We start from the raw sequence: 25,489 nt of genomic DNA, 5'->3' as shown, positions 1-25,489 counted from the left end.
CTGGCTAGAAGATAACATTAATAGCTTCAGCATTGTTACTCTCATAAGAGAGATTTTCGCGTACTCACTGTTCACTGATTGATCGTCACTTTCACGTCTAAGATTAAGGTATTTAGTCAATGGCACAGCCACTAGATTAACCTTAACCTCACGCAAACGATGGAAACAAAAGCATACCCATCATCTGGGCTCTGAGGAACATCAATCGATAGACGCTACCATCTTTCCCAGGATGCCCAGCCCAGAATCTCATCTTTTCGATCTCCTGCGGCATAAAATTTCTTTTCCACATTTTGTTTCATCTGCTGCCTTAACCGTTCTTCCAGTTCCGAAAACCGTTCTGACCTTTATGACTTTCTATCTTCAAAACTCGACTTTATACCGTCAAACTTTCCAAACACTGAAGTCATCTTTCTTGCTGATTTCCACAATTCCAACTGCTTCCTTTTTCGAATTCACTGACCAAGCTGGAAAAGAAGATCTTTTTGCAGTGAGCAATGACTTAAAACAGATCATTCTTCTCGCTACCAGAATTCCCTCTCTTAACAAGCTCTGCTTTCTGTTCAGGTGAATGCTCCTCTTGCTAATTCAGACCTCAATCTTATTCGATTTTCGTCTCTGGTGGAACGTCTTTCCTTCATACCCTCGCGTCCTCTGACATTGCGATACCAAGTGAGAGAACTCGAGGGACTTTTATTCCCCTTTTCCGTGGCCAGACTATTCTTTTCATTCTTCAGATCCAGATAACTGCCGTGATCGTGTTAGAGAAATAATCCATATTGGAATGGAAACTTTTCCAACCCAGATCGATACCGTTCTCCAAAAAAGTGTTCAGGGGCTGTGCAAGAAAAGCCTTCCAGAAGCCCACAACACTTGGAAAACCGCCATTAAAATGAAAAACGAGGATAAATGTAGAAAATGTAGGAGGACGGAATGACCCTTCGTCTCGCGAAACTGCAAGTCTCGCCTGTGGCTGTTCGCACACAGAAAATTAATATTTCGACCTTAAACACGCTCACTTCCGTATTCTGCTGTTATCGGCAGAATGCGGAATAAAGTTAACACTGCAGCAGATTTTCGTATATATGTTTACAGAAAATGCGAGTGCGAACAAGATTAAACAAATTCAAACGCGCGTCATCCTGTAAACAGTAAACTCACGCCAGTTCAAGTTTTTATTTGTTTATGCTAAACTACTTGTTAGAAGTAGGACCAGAATAAAATAAGATCTTAACGAATAATAACGAATAAGTGATTATAAATAATTTGTTTGAGACAAATCTATCAAATATAATTAAAATTTAAACAAAAATACAATTTATTTTGATATAATTAAAGAATAATATTTTTTTTAAGTATTTCCTCCTCGCCTGAAATCTTTGGCGCCTTTACTATCCTGGCCCCTGTGTGCGGCGCATATTGCCGGTGCGCCCTTGTGTGTAGGGCCAGAGGGATAACGTGAGGCGCTGAAAAGTGGACCGAACCACCAAGACGTCTAGCAATGCTCACAATGTTGTGCATTTGTCTGTGCATGATGTCATAAATGGCTTAGATGCAGTGTAAGGCTCGAGAAGGTACGCTTACACGCGCCGTTCTTTAGTTTTGTAGGTTGAAGCTCGTATCATTTATCAGTAAAAAGGAGTAGCTGTATAACGTTCATAAGCATTCATTTTTCGTGGAATTCGTGAAGAAAATACTGTATATATGAAAAATACGAATAATTTACGAGATGTAAACCGTTATTTAACACGTTCGCTGCCACGCTCCTCGGGCATAGTTTGTTACCGCACGCCAAACACTTGAACTTCTTGAAGGTCAGTACGTGAAATCTCGTAGCCGCCGGTAATCGGCAGTTGGCAGCGAACGTGTTAAACAATTCTTGAAAAAAGTGAAGTTATTTTTTATTTAGCAGCATTAATAATTCCCTATTGCTGGCTTAATTTTCATCGACAGAGACTGAATCCTTTGGAGTGCCCGTTTGTACCATTTGGAGCAGAACAACGTCCTATTTCGCTCTAAAGTCGAAAAAATCAAGAGCTCGAACGCGGTGCCACTCTGGGGCCAATATGGCTGAAAGTTGGCGTACCTTCTATTTAGAGCAGTGTTTCTCAACGTTTTTTGGATCATGCCCCACCTCAACGTCTCAAAGATCTTGATCCCCCCCCCCCCCACACACTAGCATAATAGTCAGCCAAATTCTGAAAAAGCATAATATAAATCTGTACATGTACATTTTCTAATTGCCCCCTATAATATTCAAATTTCCCCCTGTGAGGCGTACGCCCCACGTTGACTATTAACCTCATTGTGCTTCCAATTGTGTTCTCAATCTTTCTGTCAATATGATCATCATCAGTTTACCAAGGTGACTTATCAAGGCAATTGTTCTATAATTTTTACATTCTAGCTTATTTCCTTTCTTGTATAATGTCATTAATATCGATTTCACCCATTCCTGTGTCATTTCCCCTTCTTTCCATGCCATGTTACGTAGTTGGTGCATTTCTGTAACCAGACATTCACCACCATATTTAATAATTTTTCCAGTAATGTTATCGTTACCAGGACTTTTGTTGTGTTTTAGCCGTCCTATTTCTTTTTCTACTCTTCTCTTAAAATGTCCATATCATGCTCATTACCTGGTGGTGATATCTGCTTCAATTCTTCAGTTTCCCAACGCTATCTGAATCTAGTTTTTCTTCATATAACATGAGCGCCTCCGTAGCGCAATTGGAAGAACGACGGTACATTGCGCCCTTCGATTGGAATAGGCCTAAGTTCGATTCTCGTCGCGACGGGAGGAATCTTTATCTGGTCGGTTTCAATCGAAGATGAGTTAGCCGGTCTCATACGGAGGTAGCAGGGTTTTTTCTCCCGGAAGTTCGGGTTTTTCATCGCGCATACATACAAATCGGCCCTTCAGAACACACGCAATTTACAGACAAAAATTACTAGTTGTGGTGGTGTTGAAGGTGGGCGGTAGATGGCGTTGATTCGTAGTAGAGATTAGGTGTAGGGACAGTTGTAGGTGACCTCCCGCGATGAGTCTTCGGACTCCTTGGAGGTATAAGGAATAATAATAATAACTCACTACAGTATCTTGTCCACCGCTGTACAATTTTTTCTTTATTCATCAAGACTTTGCCTTTTTCATCTTTAATTGTGGTCTGTTTTGGTTGCCACTTTCTATTAATGGTTCTGATCATTTTGTACATCTCCCTTGTTTTATTCTCTCCATAGTACTGTTCTATATTGTTGCATTGGGTTTCTAACCATTTCATCTTATCCATTCTGACTGCTTTTTTCACCTCATTACACTTTCTTCTATATTGCTCCTCTATTTGTTCTGATGTATCCCTTCTTATCTTCAACATTCTTTTCTCCTGTACTAACTTCAGTGTTTCTTGTATAATCCATTTCTTCTTGATCTTCTTTTCTTCTGGTACTATTTCTTGAACTGCATCTTCTATCGCCTTCATTACTCTTTTCACTCTTAAATTCCAGTTTTTTTCTTTCTCCACACTTTTAAGTTTCTCTGCTAACACTGTTCTGTACCCTATTCCTATTTCTGCTTCACTTATTCGTGCTGTATCTCTTCTATTCTATTCTGTTGGGATTTATATTTCTTTTTTAATTTCATCTTGATGTTTGCAATCACTAAACTATGGTCCGAGTCTATATATCATGCCCAATTGATACCATATAATTGTAACCTTTTTCGACAGGTTTTCTTTTGATATCCTATCGTATGACTTTTCCAGATCTTCAAAACTTAAATGTAGATCCTTCTTATGAATCCAGCTTGTTCTTCTCCAAGCTTCCTTTCCAATGCAGGTGTACTTGGCATTTTCTCAAGTACACCTGCATAAATCTCACTAGTAACAATCATTAGGGAAATCCCTCTGGAATTCTCACATTCAGATTATTTCTCTTTTAATGGATGAGCACTATGGCAGCTGTCCTCTCTGGAATCCGACTTCTGCCAGTACCTTCTGAATTCTGCAGTGCGGCCACAGTCATACTTAAATATCCATAATCGACCATTTCTAGTCGAACCTCATCCATTCCAGTCACCTTTCCATATTACAGGTATTTCGGGGCTTTTTCTACCTCAAGCACTCGGATGTTATCCTGATGAATCCTCTTGAATGTTTTCTACCAATTTTCTGTCACTGCGTGTTTTATTTTTTACTTTCGAAGTAATTGCTCCAGATATCTAGAATATCTTCAGTTTTCATGGAATCTCTGGTTCCTTTTACAGCGCTCTTTATTCCATCTGTGAGTTTTTTCAATAGCTTCTAGAATATTTTACGATCTTCCTGATATTTTTTTCTGTGTCCTTACCAGAGTCTTCTCATGAATGGTTTAGCTAGTTTTATACAGTGTTTCTTTCAGTTTTTGTATTCACTCAGCGCACAAGCTGACTTCATTTGTCAGGAACTTTCGGTATGCTTGGTTCTTTTCCTTGACTGCCAATCTAACTTCCTGAGTCCTTCAAGCAGTTCGGATTTTTCTGTCCTTGCATACCTCACCAGTATGCCGCTGAATCTCTAATTTGGTTCTTGTTTTCTTTATATATATATATATATATATATATATATATATATATATATATATATATATATATATACAGGGTGTTTGGGATAAATTTGACATATTTATAATTAATTATATTTTTCCGTAAGTTACATGTATTAACACACACACTTCTCTTCATTTAAAAGTTTGGACCCTTCTTCATTCATATACAAGATGTCAGAAAGGACGGATAGCTGGAACCCACCTGAATCATGGAAGAGAATAGTATATATATATAGTATATATGTAAATAGTATATATATATATATATATATATATATATACAGGGTGTTTGGGATAAATTTGACATATTTATAATTAATTATATTTTTCCGTAAGTTACATGTATTAACACACACACTTCTCTTCATTTAAAAGTTTGGACCCTTCTTCATTCATATACAAGATGTCAGAAAGGACGGATAGCTGGAACCCACCTGAATCATGGAAGAGAATAACTTGTATCATGATGATTCGTGCCCGCCATCAAAATAAGGATATTACGACTGCTTCCCAATGCTCCCTGAATACAGTAAAAACAATCAGGCATGAACTAGAGACTTGCAATGGTGACTACGAGGATGTAGCAAGAAGAAAGATCCCTAGCAGACGATCTGATTGCGTTCGTACAGCAGAATTCCTCGCAAATCTGCAGGAACAGGTGTTGAAGAACCCTGGCATTGGAATTCGGGCTTTGTTCGTGGAGTTGCTAACTGTAGTCAAGCCCTGGATAACAAGGGTAGCCAATGGTAGGCCGTATGTATGGCAGCAGGATTCGGCCCCTTGCCACACCTCTGGGAAAAGTCAAAAATGGTTGTCTGAAAATTTCTACGACTTCACCAGTCCAAATGTTTGGCCTCCAAACTCCCCAGACCTTAACCCCATGGATTATTTTGTATGGGACGCAGTTGAAAAAGACACCAATCGCACTTCCAGTAATACAAAAGCCCAGTTAATGGATAAAATTAAAACAGTTTTTGCGGCCCTTCCCAGGGAGACTGTAGCATCAGCTTGTTCGAGGTTCCGAAGCAGAATTGAAGCTGTGATCGATGCTAATGGTGGTTATTTTGAGTAAATCTTGTTGATAGTATTGTAATTAACTCTGCCTGTAATTTTTTTTTGTCAATTCATTAAATTTAATAGATACAAAGAAGATTTTCTTTTTCCTTACGAAACTGTCAAATTTATCCCGAACACCCTGTATATATATATATATATATATATATATATATATATATATATATATATATATATATATATGGTTCCTTTCCTGAACTTTTATTCGCTTTGAAACTTTCTTACACACACTCTTCTTTTCAATATGAAATTTAATTTTATCCTGCTCAAAACTAAACAGTGATCACTTCTTATTTCAAATCCTCCATCATCCCAAAATCTTAGCATTGCTTTGATGGTCAGAAATATGTTCAAACTGCGAACAAATACAGCAGATGTGAAATACCAAACTTTTTAATTGTGTGTGTGTGTGTGAGAGAGAGAGAGAGAGATCACCAATGAAAGGGCGAAATGGAGATTCAAAAACAAAAAATAAATAAACTGAGAAGCGCATCCTTTATCAGTTGATATATCACAAAAGTGGCAAACACCACCACCTGGCGGTAAACCGTCTTACACCGAGAAGGCAATTGGAATAAAGTGTCCACAAGGACCTTAACCGATATGACTTCATCAGTTCCTGAAGTGGGGTCGCTGCAGCGAATCGGCTTCCTCCAGTCAGTTCTGTCCAAGGCCATTTTCTCCTCCAGTTCGAGGTCTTGGTTGGCGCCCCTCTCAAGATGTCCAAACATTGTTGTTTATATCTCCTCTTACTTCTTTCCTGGTGACTTCATCTCCAGCACTCTCCTTCCCACTAGCTTTATCTTGCTGCATAACATGACCAAACCACCTCAGCCTTGATTCCCTAATCTACTGCTGTGCTTGTTCCCCCCCCCTTATTAGTGAGTGAATTTTTGATCTTATCCAATCTTGTTACACCACTTGCAAGTCTCAGCGTTCTCATTTCAGCTACGTCCATTCTCTTCCCCCATTTCTCAGTCATCTCTCAGGTATATCTTTCCTTTTAACTTGCTAGACACTTTTGTATCACACAAGCTACCTGAAACCTTTTTACAGTTAATTTAACCTTATTGGATCCTCCTGTTCAATTCTTAGTCCAGGTATCCATCATTTTGGACACATGATCCTAGATATGTTAACTTAGACACTTGTGGCATGCCTGTGCTTTGTAATGGTATACTTCCTGCTGATTTACTATAACATATGTACTGTCTTATTTCTGCTGATCTGCAAACCACTGTCTTCAAAAGCTTTCCTCCATTGTTCGAGTCTTTCTTCTGCTTCCTGCTCAGACTTTGCGCAAATCACATAATCGTCCACGATGATTCGGTTCTTGCCTCTCTGTCAACACGTCCAAGGAAATAACAAATAAGATAGGGCTCAAAGCTGACCCCTGACGAATCCATAGTTTTACTAGGAATGACTCAGTGGTTCCTTCTCCACATCATACTTGTCTTGCACAAAATGTGCATAGTTCTTTGGAATCATTTTCGTCCTCATGCTTATCCATATCTCTGTTCTTCGAACTCTATCAAATCAAAGAAAAAATTCCGTGTAACTTTCTATGAGCTGTTTCAGAGCAGAGATGGCATCAGTTGTTCTCTGACTGGCATAACCCCAAACTGCTCTTCACTAATTGACACCAAGTCTTACAATCTCTTCTCAATTACCCTTTCTCATATCTTCTAGAGAGATTCATGAGTTTTATTCCTCTATAATTACTGCAGGACTGGATATCACCTTTGTTAATTCTTATATATTGGGACCAGTACACTCTCCATCCATCTGGCATTTTCTCAGTTTTCAATGATTCTGTTAAAAGCATCCGTTGATTCACCTACATAGGGATGTTACCGAGTACAACTGCATTCCTGTTTTTCATCATTCTCAGTTCTTTCTCCACTTCCAATTTTGTGTTAGGTATTGGCCCCATTACTCAATCCTTTTGTCTGGCTATTCTGAGTACCCTTTTGACACCTTCATTATTGGGACTTTCATACAGGTTATCATAGGTTCAGCTTTAGATCTTATTGCTCTCTTCGCGTTTTTCTTTGCTTCTCTGTATACTATTCTCGTCGCCTTCTCTGTCCCAGTTCTGCTTGGCCATTTTCTTTTATCTAATACACTTTTGCACCTTGTTACTCCACCACCATATCTCTGTTCCAATGTTCCGGATGTTTCCCATTGGTTCATTTTCAGCAATCGTTGCTAGTTCCTTCTTGATGAACTCTTCTCTAAGAGCGTTTTTCCCCAACTTCCATCATCTTGTTTTGATGACTCCTTTCACTTGCTTCCGTTTTACTCCTTTTATTTCCACTTGGGAGAGTAGAAGCCGGTGCTGCTCTACCACTCCTGGTATTACTTTACAATCGTTTACCTCTTTCATATTCATATATTCTCTTCTACAGCGTATACCTAGTCTAACCATAAATACTGTTATAACTTGAACAGCGCATAAACCTTTAATCCATCAGCAAATCATTTACAGCTTTCAGTACATGCAAACCACATGTATAACATCCATATAGCGGCCCGAAGTCTGTGAGACCACATATCGATGGTGGCACGCAGAGCATCCAACGATAATGTTGCCACTGCTGACACCAAATTCACCTTCAGGCTGGCAATGCTGGAGTAGATGTCGTTTCTTGCGGCCTACTCTCTCTCAATCTTCGACCACAATTTGAAGCCCAACGGCTTCAGAATCGGGACTTCCTGACGGTAAACCAGATGGCGATACGTGATCGGGCACATTCGCCTCCAATCACTGTTGTGTGGTCTTCGCTTTGTGTAAGTGATGAATACTGTTGAATATTTCCTGCCATTAAACAACGTGGTGTTCATGGGCATTATCAAGTTTCAGCACGCTGTCTTGATACACTTTAGGGCGGTCTGGCCCATTTCTTTCAGAAATGCAACTTGGATACACTCCATACGTCACTCACATTAAACCATCATTGAGGGCTGCTATGCGACAACCCAAGGCAGATACCCGATCATTTTTTAAACGACTGTTCAATGGTGAAATCTCATTTGTGAAGAGGGTATCTCTGTGTCTGTTGTTTGCATACTGCCAGAAAAGTCCCTTTCATTTTATCACCGTCTGCCGCATAAGTTGTGGTGTTAGGAAGTGTCCAGTAGAACGACGGTAGGGTCTCACCCGCAGGTCATCAGTTGGTACATGTACATCGTTCTCTGTGAAACGTTCATCTCTCTCAATATCACTTTCTGTGTTATCACAGAATTACTCGTGCCTTTACAGCTTTCACAAGCTGTTGCATCCTAACGCAGAGTGGTCGACCTGTTTTTTTGGAGGTCAGCTACATCTTCTGTACCTTTTATAATGGTTAACAATCAGTTACACAAACATCCTACTGATCCAAAGTGTTTTTAGTGTGTTGAAAATAACAGGTGGCTGCATTCCAAACTTATGAAGTGTTATAACAGCTAAACAGCTCTCATAATCTCCCCACTGCATGTTAACCTGTACACCTAGACAACTCTTGATCTATTGGCAAACACGCGTCTGTTGGCTAAGCCACTGACGGAACCGGGCTCGCGCAATTTTGTGGGCAGCGCGACACTATGCTGAAGTTGTAACAGTATTTATGGTAAGTCCACCTGGGAGTGCCTTTATCCCTCCCCACTGCTGTATGAATAATTCTGGTCTGGCATAGAAGGTATTCATATAGCAAGATTCCCCCCTTTTCAAAACAGCAATTTTATCACCTTCATTGTTCCCTTTGCTGACTCCATGGCTTTGTTGTATTTGTCTCTGCCCTGATTACTTTCATGGCCCTTGAGGTCACCACACACACACACAAAGATCCGTTCTTTACTTTGCTTGTGCTCTTAGAGAATATAGAGACAACTTGTCAGCTTGTGCTCTTAGAGAATATAGAGACAAATGCAAGAATGCTAAACACTGTGTAAAACTAGCTAAACAAAAGTCATGGGAGGACTTTGGCAAGAATATAGAAAATAAATATCAAGAAGGTGGCAAAATATTCTGGAGGTTGTTGAAGAAGCTTAGGAATGGAGGAAAGAGTGCTGTAAAAGGAGTTAGAGATGATAAAGGTGACATGAAAACTGGAATAAAAGATATCCTTGAAGTATGGGGTAATTACTTCGAAAAACTGCTAAATGAAGCAAGCAGTGATGACAGCACAGTGGTAAAAAACACTGACCAGGCATGCAATCAGGAATACATATCCATACTTGAAGTAGAAAAAGCCATCAAAGGCTTGAAATGTGGAAAGACAGCTGGAGTAGATGATATTCGACCAGAAATGTTGAAGTATGGTGGTATAAGAGTCTTACAGTGGCTGCACTGCATAGTTCAGAAAGCCTGGACAGAGAGACGAATTCCCGATGATTGGAGTAGAGCTCTCATAGTACCCATATATAAAAAGGGAAATAAAACTGAATGTGAGAATTACAGAGGTATTTCCCTACTGAGTGTTCCTGGCAAGATCTATGCAAGTATACTTGAGAAACGGTTGAGAAGAATTGTGGAAGAAAAGCTTGTTGAAGAACAAGCTGGATTCAGGCCAAACAGAGGCTGTCAGGATCAGATCTTCACTTTACGACAAATAGTCGAGAAAGCATGGGAATATAACAAAGATCTGTATTTAAGTTTCGTCGATTTGGAAAAGGCATATGATAAGGTACCAAGAGAGAAGCTATTCAATACGCTGCAGTTATATGGTGTCAATGGTGCATTATATCAAGCAATACTTAGTCTTTATTTGAGTTGGAAGTCAGCAGTTAGAATTGAAGGAAGTACAGGAAGATGGTTTAATGTTAAATCTGGTGTGAGACAAGGATGTACATTATCCCCTCTGTTATTCATTATCTATATGGATCACATTATGAAGTGGTATTAAACATGATATCAAAATTGGAGATGTTAATATCAGCTCTTTGCTTTATGCGGATGATGTTATACTTCTAAATAAATCCGTTACAAGTCTGCAAGATTCTCTGACTAAATTGAATAGCTGTTGTAATAGATATGGTATGAAGGTCAGCAATAAAAAGACAAAGACAATGAAAATAGGCAGAATCATTGAAAATGTCAACTGTGTTGTGAATGGAGAACCTGTGGAACAAGTAAAACACTTCAGCTACTTAGGCACGATAAAATATGGAAATAGACAACAGAATCAGCAAAGCTGGTATGGTGGGAAGTCAGTTGAATAAATTCATATGGAATAAGAGAGAAATTAGTCGGAACACTAAATTAGCTGTATACAAGACAGTGTTCAAACCAGTTTTAACTTATGGATCTGAGAGCTGGGTCAGAAGTAAAACACTTGACCAAAGACTAGAGACCGCAGATATGAGAGTCCTGAGAAAGATTAGAGACGTGAACAGATGGCATCAATGGCAATATCATATTAAAAATGAGGATATTAGGAAAGAACTTGACATTGTCTGCATCAAGGAATGCGTTAGCAGAGCTAATCTCAGGTGGTATGGTCACCTAAACAGAATGGGCAAGGAAAGATTAGCAAAACAAGTGTTCTCTGCCAGGTTGGCAGGAAAACGACCCAGAGGAAGACCAAGATATAGGTGGATTGATACGGTACAAAGTGCCTTAGACGATAGAAATATAAGATCTGATAATGTTGGAGTCTTGACAAGTAACAGACTGATTTGGAGGAAAATTGTAGATAGGAAGTTAGTAATGATGTAAATTTTTCATGTAGTACTATCATATCCTGTACACCCCTTGTGGGTACATGGCAGGAATTTGATGATGATGAGGATAGAAATACAAGAAAATGATGGTAACAATGTCCCATGTAGAAATGAGTTTGAGTCTATCTGGCGTGAAGTAAAGGTTAACAGAATGAAATATATGGTGGAGTGTTGCTATATAAATGGCGGCTCAGTTATAGGGGATGAAGAAATGCATTGGCAATTTAGCCTTATGGATACCAAGTGAATGATCATTATGGGTGACTAATTTTTCAAACACTGATTGGGTAGAAGAGAAATCTCATGCTAAGAACAGGAATTTATTGATTTATTGCGAGACAACTTTCTCAAGCAGCATGTGAAAGAAGGAACGAGGTCAAAGAGTGTTGGATTTGCTCATAGTGTCAGAAGGGATCTCTGTCAAGAATATGGGTATTTTACCACCAATTGGTGATAGTGATCATGTGGTTCTTTCTTGGGAAGTGTCTACTTGTATTGAAACTCCAATTAAAACAGGTTACATGCTCAACTACAAAGCAGGAAATTATGATCAACTTAGAAGAATACTATCTTTGGTCCCATGGTATCAGTTACTGAATGGAAAAAAATGTCAGCAATGCATGGGAATCTTTGAAAAAGTGCTTGAATGAGGCTGTATCTGAATGTATCCTTCGTGTTCGAAGAATAAATAGGTTGGGAGTGAAATGGATGTGCAGCCTTATTAAGCAAGAGATCCACAAGAAGATGATGTGGAAAGAATATCGTGAGAGGACTTCTGAAATATATAAAGCTCAGGCCAGAAAAGTAACAAGTATTGTGAGAAAAGCTAAAATGGAGTATGAAAAGAAATTGGCCATGCAAGCTAAAATCAATCCAAAAGAATTTTATTATTATGCTGCAAGCAAAAAAAATGAATGTGGACGAATAACTTTATTGAATGCAGATGGTACACGAGTGTCGGAAGCTAAGGATTGTTCAGTTAATGAGTGCTCACTTTGCTAAGATATATCAACCAGGTGTATGTAGCATGGTGCATATTGCTACTGCTACATTGGATGAAGAGTTAGAGGTTCATGAAAATGAGGTTGAAGAGCTCTTGCATAACCTGGATAAGAATTTGCCAATAGGGACAGATTCAGCTCACCTGCTAAAGGAATGTTCAGCTGAATTGGCTAGGCCTTTCACACATTTATATAACTTGAGTCTCAGCTCAGGAATGATATCACAGGAATGTATGATAGACACACCACCCTTGTGCAATGGAACTAACTACAGACCTATTTATTTCTGGTGTGGTAGTGAAGATTTTATAGAAGTTGGAAAGAAGTCACCTACAGAAATGGGGAGACAAGCATTCTATATTCTGCAGGGAACAGCATGGGTTTACTAAAAGAAGGTCATGTTTTAGCAATTTGCTCATATATTGATAACAATGTTACGGTTGAGTTGGATAAAGGGAATGGATACACTGATAATATTAGATTTTTCTAAGACGTTTGATAGGATACCACACGATAGGCTGTTGTGTAAACTGGAGAATATGGGATTGGAATATAATCTATTGACTTGGATCAGGGGATGGTTGACAGATAGATATGAAAAAGTGGTATACAGTGGGTGTGAATCTGCCAGATTTAAGGTAACCAGTGGTGTACCTCAGGCAGGGCCAGATTTAGACTTGCTGAGGCCCTAAGCTATACAAAACCCAGAGGCCCCCTACTGTTTTAAATTACATCAGCTGGTCTTTTTGTTTTTTTTTTTTTTTTTTTATTTGAGGCCCTGGCAGACTGCGAGGCCTTAAGCTGTAGCTTTTCTAGCCTATGCGTAAATCCGGCACTGACCTCAGGGTTTAGTCCTTAGGCCATTATTGTTCAATCTATACATTAATGACATCAAGCAGTTTATCATCAGATGTGCAATTGTTTGCTGATAATGTGAAGATCAGGGATGCTATTGATATTTAGCAATTACAAAATGATTTGAATAGACTGGAAATCTGGGCAAACGAAAATGGCTGCCAGTTTAATGTTAGTAAGTGTAAAGTTATGCACTGCACTTTGCCGTGATTAGAGTTCCAGCGGCATATTATATTAGCGGGGTTATGCTACAAGAAACTGAAGAGGCAAGGGATCTTGGTGTATTGGTGGATAAGAATTTAAAGTTCTAAGGTCATATAGCAAAAGTTGCAAATACAATTCAGAAGATAATTGCTATGTTGAAGTGAACCTTGACATGTAAGGATAAGGAAGTAATTTTGCCTCTTTATAAGGCTTTGATAAGACCACACCTGGCTTACTGTGCGCAGATTTGGTCTCCCAGGTTCCAAGGGAATAAAGAAGCTGTAGAAAGGGTGCAAAGAAGAGTTACAAAGATTATATCCTGATTATGGGATTTAGATTATGGACAGATTGAGAGTATGTGGATTGCAGACTCTGATTAACAGGAGAAGGAGGGTGATATGATAGAGGTCTATAAACTTTTGATGGGTGTTATAGCATTTCAAATGATGAAATTTTTTGTTATATGGAAGGCAGGGAGAGAACACGAGGGCATCCATGGAAGTTAAGGTTGTTCTCAGTCAAAGGGGTAAGAGCTAGGTTTTTCTCCCAGAGAGCAGTGAATGGAATAATTTGCCCTTAGGGGTAGTGAGTGCATCTACTGTAAATGAATTTAAGGGAAGGTATGATAGCTGGGTTGGGTAATTTACAGCCTCCCTCGATGAGTCCTTAATAATAATAATAATATCTGTATACTCTTAAAAGATATTCTTGGTTAATTAAAAAAATCAACCAACAATACCCTTGAATTTCATCAAATGAGCACATCATTTTCAATGAAAACTCTTTAGTTGAAAAGTCCTTATAAAGTTTCCTTTACCTTCCTCAGCAAAGGGGAAATATCTCTTTGGGAAGGAGAGAGAGATGCATTATAATTTTGTTCTGCAAAATTCTTAGTACAGAAAACAATGTACAAAAGTCAAAATGTTCAGATAGTTTATGGTGCTTTTTTCAAACGAATGCTGCTGGTTTGAAGGGATGAACTGTCTCATATATCAGTCAAGATATTTGGAAATTAATTTCAGTGTAGTTTGATTTAGTATCTATGGAATGTTTTCACTTTTAATTAAGTATTTCGGTAATTCAATTCTGTAGTGAAGCTGTTCTCTCTTTGTGTTCCATTCTCAAGATGTATAGTAACTGATCAAACTTCAAAAAAGAATAATTTTTGTTTCAATTAAAAAAAATTTTTTTTTTCATGTCTTCCACCCATGAAAGGTTGTAATATGTAACTACATTTTACAAAATGTACTTTAGAAATTAGGACCATTCTTTTGAGAGTGAGAAAAACTGAATATGAATGAAAACTCAATGACATTTATAAGGCACATTAATCAGAAACAGCAAAAAGAGTTATGTTTGCTTTATCTTCGTAGGCCTAGTTGGCAGAGTGGTAACGTACCTGCTCTCTGACCAACAAGTTGTGGTTCGAAGAAGACTAAATTAACGCTTAATAATTAACAATATAAAGTAAAATTATGTGCAGTTTTATTGACCTACAAATGGTGTAACCTTAGTTCCTAGTGTAATTTATAATTACATTTAAAAATATATATGAAAATGGTAAGGCAAAAAGAAAAACACTTGCACACATTTGTTAATAGCATTAATCTTTCTCTGGGTCTTTTTTCTGCCATCCTTATATGAAGCACTTGTTTACTCTTTCACTATAAATTAAAGGTCTGATCATTTTGTAAGTTACTATTGCAGTCAGATATGTTTCTAGGAAAAAAAAAAAAAGATACTGATAAACAGATAATGCATTACTATGATTGGAAATAAAAAACTTGTTTTTTAAAACAGATTTTTTTAATCATTAAATGTTTTTTAGAAAAACATACAGGTCAACTGACCACAGCAAACTCAGAGGAACAAAAGAAATAGTGGACTTTATGCAAATCCCACCAAGAGGTTATAAACCTAACACACCATAGCACCATGGATGGGATAAGATGATAACTATCTGGTAACCATATTGTTGTAAGCCACTTCTGGTTTCAAATAAACATAGTAAATTTATATTGGACAACAATAACTGTCTACCATCTAAAGCATTTATGTCTGGAATTTTTTAGTGAACAAATCTGCTAAAGTAAGACTTAATTGTACTTAGAATGAGTCAGAAATTTAAAGTTAGTACTGCAAAGAAGGCACCAATAAATAACACTACTGTACATCATGAAGTCTATTTTGATAACTGTACAATAGTATAAGAGGGTATACATCACCAGTAATGTGTACTTAGAAATATATTTAAAAAAATAAACAGACAATTCAGTTCTTCATCCATTCTGCTATTAAGGCAAAACCTGCTTTAATAGCAAGAATATGCATTAAGCAAAAAAGATCATGCACTCCAAGTTGAAGTACAACAAAGGTGACAACACCAACCTATCAGGCAATGAACATTATCAACCACAGATCTATGTTGACGTGCAATCCGTGTAATCCTGTTTCAGGTCTTTAATGTCAATGTTAAATTTAGATTTTAAAAACAACTAGATGAATACATGGGTATTAATTCAGAGTGCAATTCTGGTAATAAATAGAAATATTTATTTTTAGTATCTACAGCATTTTATGATAAAAAGATGTCTGGTTTTTGGTTTCATTACAATCATAATGGTACTATTCTCCCAATTTCCCACACGATTTCCTTTTTTTTTTTTTTAAAACCATCATGAATATGTTTTTAAGTAAAGACTAGAAGGAAAGATGCAAAACCTTGTAATGAGTAATAAGCATATACAAGCAGCTTGATGGAAACGTCCTGCTCTAGAAATGTCTTTTTGTAGTGATTTTAATTAAGTCATATAGAAAATAAGCAATCCACTTCAGAAACTTTTACTAATAACACGCACCCACAAGCACACAATAAACAAGGTCATTTAAAAACCACTGTGTCTAACATAGCTCCTAGACATTGAACAATATTTGATGTCATGAGAGCATCAACATGTTCTTCCAAGTGTCGTTTGGGATCCTAAAAAAATTAAATATCAGTATTAAATAAATATTTAATAAAAGTTATTATAAAAGTTATAAGTTTTTTTTTTATTCCTGATTTTTTTTTTTAATAAAAGTTATTAATCAATCCATTAATATAACACTTTTTTCTTTATCTGAATAAAGATTCATGAGAGAAAAATACTATGGAAGTACAAATACCAAAGAAGTTACTTTATTCATTGCAAGAAATAGTTCTAATTGTTTGAATATAGCATACACATTTTCTTACCAAAAATCATTTAGTTTTATTATTCAGTGGAAACAACAGTCTAAATTTGCAAAGGAAATTGTGACTAGTATTGGCAGAAGTAATGACTAATCCATGTTGTTTCAAAATGTCATTATAAGCTAGTTTCTTATCAATCATTTTAATAATCTAGTTTCCTTTGAAATATATGCATTTTTCGAAACTGAAATAAAATGACAATTTTTAATTAAACCTACACATGGCACCAACATGCTGTTTGGAATGACAGTTAAAAGAACTGAAGCTAGTATATTACGTCTGTTAATTGCATGTGTTCTTTGGCAGGTTTGCATGATGAAAACAGTTGTTCTTCTTAAGTTTCCAGGAGGAAAAAATGCACCTTATCTTTAATCAAAAAGTTTTTATAAAGTTTATCATGCACTAATCAGGATTCAAGCCTAAGTCATTTTAACCAAAAGGCATCATCAATACTGACTGAGCTAATGAAGCTCCATTTGCCACTGAAAGTTGCACACAAAAGTCACAGTTAAGACTTTTCTTATTTCTTATGTATGCTCACCATGTCAATTTATGCATCTTTATATTTGAACACAGTGTTATTAAAATGACTAATTGGTGTCCTGAAGCAGGATATATAGCAGGGACCTACAATTTTTAACTTCGTTCTTTTCTCTAATTCTAAAACATTTCTGTATGTCTGATATTCATTTCCTACTCAGCTGTTAAGATCTCTAACAAGAACCAGCTTTTTACCATATTTCGTCTCCACATATAGTAATCCCTCAATTATCCAAGCACATTGGAAGATCAATTTGCCAGTCAGATAAATGAAGGGCTGAATAACTGAAGATACATGGGACTATGCTAGAAGTCTTCTGATACACTAACCCAATTCAAGGGTCACTTAATTTAAGGCCAGTAAAGAAGCTCCAATATTGTGATCTTCTGAAGCACTTCTTACTGTATCAATCCACTGAGATTTCAGTCATCCTGGTAAAAAAAACAAACAAAAAAACACCTGTTTTGTTAACCTTTCATTTTCCATTCTTTTTAAGAGACCATACCATGTGAAGTTAGCTCTGCCCACACACTCCTGAATACTAACAATATTAAGTTCCTTCCTAATATTCCTCATTTTTAATGATACCTGTTATTGATTCCATTTGTTTACTCTCCTAATTTTTCTGAGAACTTTCATTTTGTATATTTGTATTTCAGAAGGTAATAAAATCCAGCTACCTTTCACAGTAATGCTGATGTTCCAAAGTTAAAACAAAACACACAATTGAGAAAACTGCAGTGAATGACTGAGTGCTTCCTATAAAACATCAGTTCTCTCTATAAACAGATATTCTAGTGTAAAAATAATTCCTTATCATTAAGAAAATATGGGTGCTCAAATGCTATTTATGGAAAGTCCATCATTCCAGTTCAAGGTTCTATCCTGTTATCAAGAATAGGCTTTTTTTGAAAAGGAATTTACGTTCATGAAAAGGTATAATTACTGCATCTCAATCTACTATATTTTCTTGATTGAATCCTTTCTTTTATGTTTCATGTCCACCAGATGTTCTTTATTTTGAAACTGTTTGGAATTACAGCCAAAGCAACTCATGTATCATGTCTGTTAATTGCACGTGTTCTTCTAGCCAGTACCATGGACAGGATAAGGTTTTTCCTCCGTTCTATTTTTATCATCACCATCAAATTCCTGACATGCACCCTCAAGGAAAGGAGATGTACAGGATATTACAATAGCCATTATGTAAACTTTCCATGTGATACTGGCTTTCTGTTTACAATTTTCTTCCAAATTAATTTGTTTTCTGTAAGAAGCTCCAATACTGTCAGATCTTATATTGTGATCTTCTGAAACACTTCTTACTGTATCAATCCAATTCTTACTGTTTTGTTAACCTTTCCTTTTCCATTCTTTTTAAGAGACCATATCATGTGAAGTTAGCTCTGTCTACACTCCTGAATACTAACAATATCAAGTTCCTCATTTTTAATGATACCTGTCATTGATTCCATTTGTTTACTCTCCAAATTTTTCTCAGAACTTTCGTCCATGATATTTTGTTCCATTGATATCTGTTGTCCTAAGTATATGTAATGATCTACTTGTTTAATTTCATCATTATTGATTTTTATTATTTCTGGTTGGACATAGCTATTGAACATGACTTGGTCTTCTTTAGGGCAGCTGTTTTTCTAGCAATTTGGAGTTCATGGATATGAGTATGTAATTCATGTGCAGTTGAAGTAAAGATAACTGTCATCTGCAAAGCATAAATAGCTTCCATTTATCTTCAGACCTTTTCCTTCCCAATCAAGAAGTTTGAATATTTCTTCTAGGCATGCTGTGAATAAATTTGGAGATATTGTGTCACCCTGTCTTATACCTCTCTCTGTATTTCCACAGTAGAGATGTTTCCATTGAAATGAATTGCTGCTGTGTATACTGATTTGATGGTGTTGAATTATGACTCCTCCACTTGGTTTCATAATGCTTTAAGTATTGCACAAGTTTTACTGAATCAAAGGCTTTCTGATAATGAATAAAAACAAGACATAATAGTAACTGATATTACACCGCTCAATAATCTGTTGTACAGCTCGAATATGGTCCATTGTACTAAAGCCACTTTGAAAGACTGCCTGTTCTTTTGGTTGTGCTAAGTCTAGTCGTGCAAAGTCTATGAGCTAAGACATTTGTAAAAACTTTGTAAACCACTGATAGTAGATTGATTGGTTGGTAGTTCGTCAAATCTTCTATTTCACATTTTTTATGTATCAGAATTATGGTAGCCTTCTTGCATGTTCTTGGTACATCATTGTTCTTCAGATATAAGGTAAATAGTTTTTGCTAAGATTCTGTAGATCATTTTTCCACCTGCTTTTAGAAGTTCAGCTATAATTCCATCCTCACCTGCAGCTTTTCCATTTTGTAAGCTTTGGATGCTCCACATAACTTCTTCTGGTAGAATCTGTGGTACTTCAGCTATTTCGTAGTTTTCTTCTTCTTCTTAATTTAATTTGTCATCCTAATACTGAGTAAAATTCAATTCTTTTTGCTATGGCATATTTCTGGTTATAGTCTCATCTTGTAGTTTGACTGCAACCATCTGTTTATTGCTATTTGGCTTTTTTGAGACTACGGTTGTTTTCAATTGTTTGTTGTATGAATTTACAACTGAATTTTCTTATTTCATCCATGATACATTTTCTGATCATTTTGCACAATTTAGAGTATTCAATTTTATTCTGTAGGGGTTATTTGATTGTTTCATTTTTCTCCGTTTCTTCATAAGCTGTTTTGTTTATTGAGAAATTTTGTCTTGTTTCTGTTCTGTGGTATCAGCAATTTCTAGTGAGCATTGTAAAAAGGTTTTGGGTAATAATGTCATTACTTTCTGATGGATCAGCATTATCATCTATAATAAGATTTTTATATCTATTTTTTAGTTCATGTTGGAATATATCTTTTTTTAATGTTGAGTTTGTGTATATCTATGTTTTGCTTTGATCTTTCAAACATTTTTCTTCTTTCTTTTTGGCAGTTTATTTGAATCTTACTGCATACCATATGATGGTCACTTCCAATGTTGAAAGTGTTTATAACAGAACAGTCTTGAAAGATGTTTTTCTTATTGCTAAGGATAAAGTCAATTTCACTAGTTTTTCCATTTGGACTTTTCCATGTCCACTTCCTATGTTTTCTTTTTAAAGGAATCACAATGTACAGGGTTTTTTTTTCCTTTGGCAAATTCTATTAACTTTGCTCCTCTATCATCTCTCATGCCATATTCAAAATTTCCCATTGAGCTTTCATCTGATTGTTGAATACCAATTCACCAATTCAAGCATTAATCAAAAAAAAATCAAAGAAAATAGAAAATCAACTATGATCTACTTCAAAATAGTTCCCTTCTCAGTTGACACACAGCTGCATACGATTCTGCCAACATTCAAAGCAATTCTGCAGATAATTTTCTGAAAGGCTGTTGAGGATCTCAGTCATTTTTGCATTCACATCTACTGACAAAAAATGGGTTCCTTTGAGCACCGACTTGATATTTGGGAAGAGGAAGAAGTCGCAGGGAGCCAGGCCTGGCAAACAGGGTGGGTGCTCAAGCACTTTAGCTAAAAACTGCTTCACAGACAAAGCATTGTGGGCTGGTGCATTGTCTCGGTGCAAAATCCAACCGTTTCTCCACAATTCTGGTCATTTCCTTCTCATGCGCAATCTCGTCAAGACTAAGCTAATACTGCTGATTTACTGTCTGGCTGCTGGGAACTCACCAGTATTCCATTACAATACCCTGGATATCAAAGAAAACAATCAACTTGGCCTTGAACTTCGAACGACTAATGCATGCTTTTTCTGGTCTTGGTGATGTTGCTGACTTCCACTGCATTGATTATTACTTGATTTCTGGATCATACATAAATATCCAAGTTTCAGCACAAGTAATTACTGAATTCAACAAATCTGATTCATCCTTAATGCATTGCAAAAGGTCCAAACAGTTCCTTGCAATGTTCTTTTTTTCACATGACAACATTTTTGGAACCATTTTTGCACAAACCTTTTTCATGTTCAATTCTTCCGTTAAAATGCATCGAACACTTTCCCTGTCCAAATAAACTTTCTCAGCTACAGTTCGAACACCCAACCTTCTGTCTTTTTAAACCACATCCCTCACTTTTTTAATGTTGTCATCGGTAACTTCTCTGCAAGGGCAGCCTGGGAAATCATCTTTCACACGTTCTCTGCCTTCCAAAAATCCTTTTGTGCCATTCAAAAACACGTGCATGAGACATGCACTCTTCACAGTAAGATTCAGTCAATAATTGAAAAGTTTCCGTCACAGATTTCTTCAGTTTCACAAAAAACTTGATGTTAACTCACTGTTCACTTTTGCACTCCAACATTTTCTGACCGAGGGTAATAAAACGTATATATTTGAACATGTGTCCACTACTGAGTAAAGCAATGCAGTTGAGCCTTGTCTCACAGTGATAGGTTAGAACATGCTCTATAACCATCTCTTTTTCTCTCCTCTCCCACTCTCTGTTCCCAAGCTATAGGGTTAGTCTTTTTTTTTTTTTTTTTTTTTGTCAGATCTCGTATATATATGCCTTTTATTTTATTTTTTACATAATCAAGAAACTCTGCTACAGAGATCAAACTATTTGAATCTACTTCAGTCTTCCAATAAGCAGGACAATGGTCTTACACCAGACAATAAAATTCATCTATCACCTAATGACAATCATGAATACCCATGCTTACAGTGAAATTTAAATCCACAGCTTCTTAGAAAGTGAATATGCCAACCACTTAGTTAACCAGGCTGGTAGTGTGCCCGTTTTGTTGGATGAAAAACCTTTCAACTTCTATATGACATAGACTAATTCACTTTTCAGTGGAAAAATTATTATAAAGGTTCTTCCTGTCTTAGATAGAACCCAGGTCTTACTTGAATGAATGACTGATTTTTCTCAAGTGTGGAAAGCACCATTATATCTTATCAACACACCCATAGGTGCAAAATCTTTGTAGAGGTTGTAGCTTAAAGATAAGTTTTATATAACTTCATGAAAGGAGTGATTCCAACGGATCAGCTTTCCCACAAAAATCAAAGTGATTGTTCCCTACATGTTATCATGATGTAAAAACAGTGCATAGTGTTCCATTAAGTTCTTTTCTACTAAGAGGGCATCCTTCAGTGTCACCAATTCACATTCTAGGAGAAATGGATAATTTCACATTTCGATGTTTTAACATTGTGAAATGCTAATTTGTAGAATAGAAGGAAGACAGAGAATGAAAAAATGGAGATGTTCTGATATGGTGTAGAAGCATGAATGTGATCGTTAGCTTGTAAAAGACCTCAATCACAATTTTATCACATTTTATAATCTGATAATAGAACTGAGCCTTCCTGAGAGTAGGAAGACTATTGAATTTTTACCATACAGTTACAAAACACTGTGCTAAAATTTTGATAGCGAGATTATGGTTAAGGTGTTCTATAAAGCTGTGGCAACTAAAAATAAGTCATCTTGTATGATCAAGATGCCATCAACCAAGTATAGTGGACCAGGATATATGTAATGCATCTGCATATTTAAATAATTTTCATGGCTTGCACATGTAACAAAATATAATTCAAACTCTAATTCATCTAACATTACATGGGCATTGTCAGGGAGACACTGTTACTACATTCAAAACATGAATCACAATGATGAGTCATAAATCATGCATATATTAGCTGATGTTATTTAAATGTCTAGTGCACATGTTCCATTAAAACTATTTAATGCATCTTCAACTGCCCAAGTTTCAAATGCTTCTAGAAAGATTAGCCATCTGGGAGTGAGGGAAGAGCAAACCCATCTTCAAGCTTGAATGTGAAGCTGATCTTTGGCATGGCAATGAGTTTGCTGCCCACAAATGCAGTGGGCTAAGAGAGAGAGAGAGAGGGAAAAAAAAAATACAAAATGCAAGAGTTAACCCACGTGACAAATTTCCTCAACAGACTTCTTTAGTTTCTTTCTATCCACTGCTGGATATAGGCCTCCCTCTTAACTTTCACTTCTGTCTTTGGCCAATGCTTCATGTCAAATCTCCTCCATCTTGTTCCTTGGCAGACCTTCATTTTGTCCTTCTGGTATTCACTCGGTGCTCAATTTTGTCCATCTTTCATCTGCTAACATGGCTAGCCTATTGGGTTACTAAAGGTCTGTCAATGTGCAATATATATAGACTCTTGCACTCAAAGTCATCCCCACCTTCCCCTGGTATAGCCCATTTCCACAAACAGAACTCTGGCAAGTATTGCCATTGAAAAAAACATATCTTCCCTAATTGGAGGAAATGCTGACTAAACCTCTAGGTTATAGATGTCTTTATTGCCCAGTGAAATACCACCACCTTGCTTATTAGAGACCTGAAGTAGATGCAACCATGTTTGGTCACTAGTGCAAAGGTTCCGGTTTCTGTCTCCCAACCCTCTCTTCCTACATGCAGTGTGGAGTGATATCGCAATGACATGCCAATCAAACTGTGAGGGACCCAAACGCTTCCCTATTTGAGGGTATAGCAGTAAAATGGTTCTGTAGGCCAGCCACTAGTTAATGCCCAGGACTGATCAAGTTATTAATGAATTTGGAGGCTTCCTGATCAACTAGCATCAACTCCTGCAGCCACAAACTGCAGTCAGTTCATGACTAAAAGGCGACCAAGTCTGAAAGGCTGCAGGGGGAACTGTTGAGGCCATGTATGGACAGGAGACATTCCTCTGTGTGGATGATAATGTTTGCAAGTCTATTACCTCTCACTATATGCCATACTTCTTAGCACTTCCTTACTATGTACAATGGATTACAACTCAAAGAAATACAACTTTACTGCAGATCATAAAAATTCTCCCATAAAAATAGTTATAAAAAATCATTAGAAAACAAAAATCCAACCAAAAAAAACCCATAAAAAGCAACAAAATTGAAACAAAAAGCCTCCAAACAACCACATCAGTAAACTATTATTCCAAGCCAGAACTACTTTTCTTATCAGAACCCCAATTGGCACCCTCAACAACTGTCCAAACTATACATTACACAATTCTTTTTGCCACAAGGGCAGAATCTGTGCATTCATTAGAACTGACATACTGTGCCAGAGATCACAAAACTTCCAATCTCCCTTGTTTGATCTGCTTTTGCTCAAAATTTCCCTAACAAACCAACCTTCCCTTTTCATATGCTCTCTATTGTTCTCCAAACTTCAACTATCTCTCTCTCTCTCTAAAGCTCGCCTTTCTTTTTATAATCAAAATACCATAATAACGAAGTTATCCTTCTTGTGGACTTCAACATCCACAACTCAAATTGGCTTCCCATCTCCAGTTTCACAGATCTTAAAAAAAACTCATCTTACAAGTATACTATAGATGTCAGTTCTCCTCTTGGTAACTCAGAACAACCTTTGACCATCAGTTCTCAGCCTCATGTCCTTTGGCACTAAAACGGTGCCAAATGGGATAACTTCCATGGCTTCTATTCCTCCTTTTCATTGTCCAAATACTGCTTCAGTTCTCCTTATCTAAATACATGCTCAGACTGAATAACAGAAATCATCCTGACAAAAATGAAGGCCTTTCACCCTTATTCCACTCCAAATTCACAGCCACCATCCAAGCCTTGTTCTCAAAAAAGTGCGTTAATGCAGTAAAAGAAAAAAAATCTGCATACCACAACTGGCTCAAAACCAAACTCCAGCTGCTCACTCTGCCTATACTACAGCTCACAACAGCTGTAAAAGAATCACCAAATCCAAACAAGACTCCCAAAAAACACCAAATGTTGCACACTTGCCTCCTTCCCAAATGGCAGTCACTCCTGGAAAAACCCAGAGAAACTCGCACATGGTTGCCCTCGACATTTCAAAGGATTTGATCGGGTTTAGCACAAGAGCCTACTTAGCAAACTGCCATCCTATAGTCTTCCCTTCCACACTCAGCAACTGGATTGTCAACTTTCTCACTGGCCACTCACTATGTGTCATGGCAGACAGTTTCCTCTCTTTAAATTTACTCACCAATGCAGGAGTGTCCTAGGGTTGCGTTCTTTCACCCACTGTCTTCCTCTTGTATATAAATGACCTACTCTACTTCCAATCCTATCCATAGCTTTACCAAATGACACTCCAATCCTCCTTTTCATCAACTTAGTGATCAAGTATTAAAATCTTCAAGATCCACCACGACTGACTGCCTGAACTCCGATCTCTTTGCTACATCCCAATGAGGCAAGACCAACCTCAGACTCCAATGCGTTAAAATTC

At 37.0% G+C, this 25,489-nt stretch overlaps 1 protein-coding gene across 1 annotated transcript in view; it reads right to left on the bottom strand.

The window, feature by feature from the left end:
• Positions 1-16,243: 16,243 nt before the first annotated feature.
• The window catches only part of Rpn11 (regulatory particle non-ATPase 11), a 106,904-nt gene continuing 97,658 nt past the window's right edge, over positions 16,244-25,489 (bottom strand). Inside the window, exon 11 of the mRNA XM_090392914.1 lies at positions 16,244-16,398. Coding sequence (XP_090249040.1) covers positions 16,300-16,398 — 99 coding nt within the window. The 3' untranslated portion in view covers positions 16,244-16,299. The remainder of the gene's footprint in view (positions 16,399-25,489) is intronic.

Source organism: Typopeltis vanoorti, chromosome 5 (assembly GCF_054136105.1).
Source record: "Typopeltis vanoorti isolate ZY-2024b chromosome 5, IOZ_Tvanoo_1.0, whole genome shotgun sequence".
NCBI classification, from domain to species: domain Eukaryota; kingdom Metazoa; phylum Arthropoda; class Arachnida; order Uropygi; family Thelyphonidae; genus Typopeltis; species Typopeltis vanoorti.
This window is presented reverse-complemented; position numbering and strand designations above follow the sequence as displayed.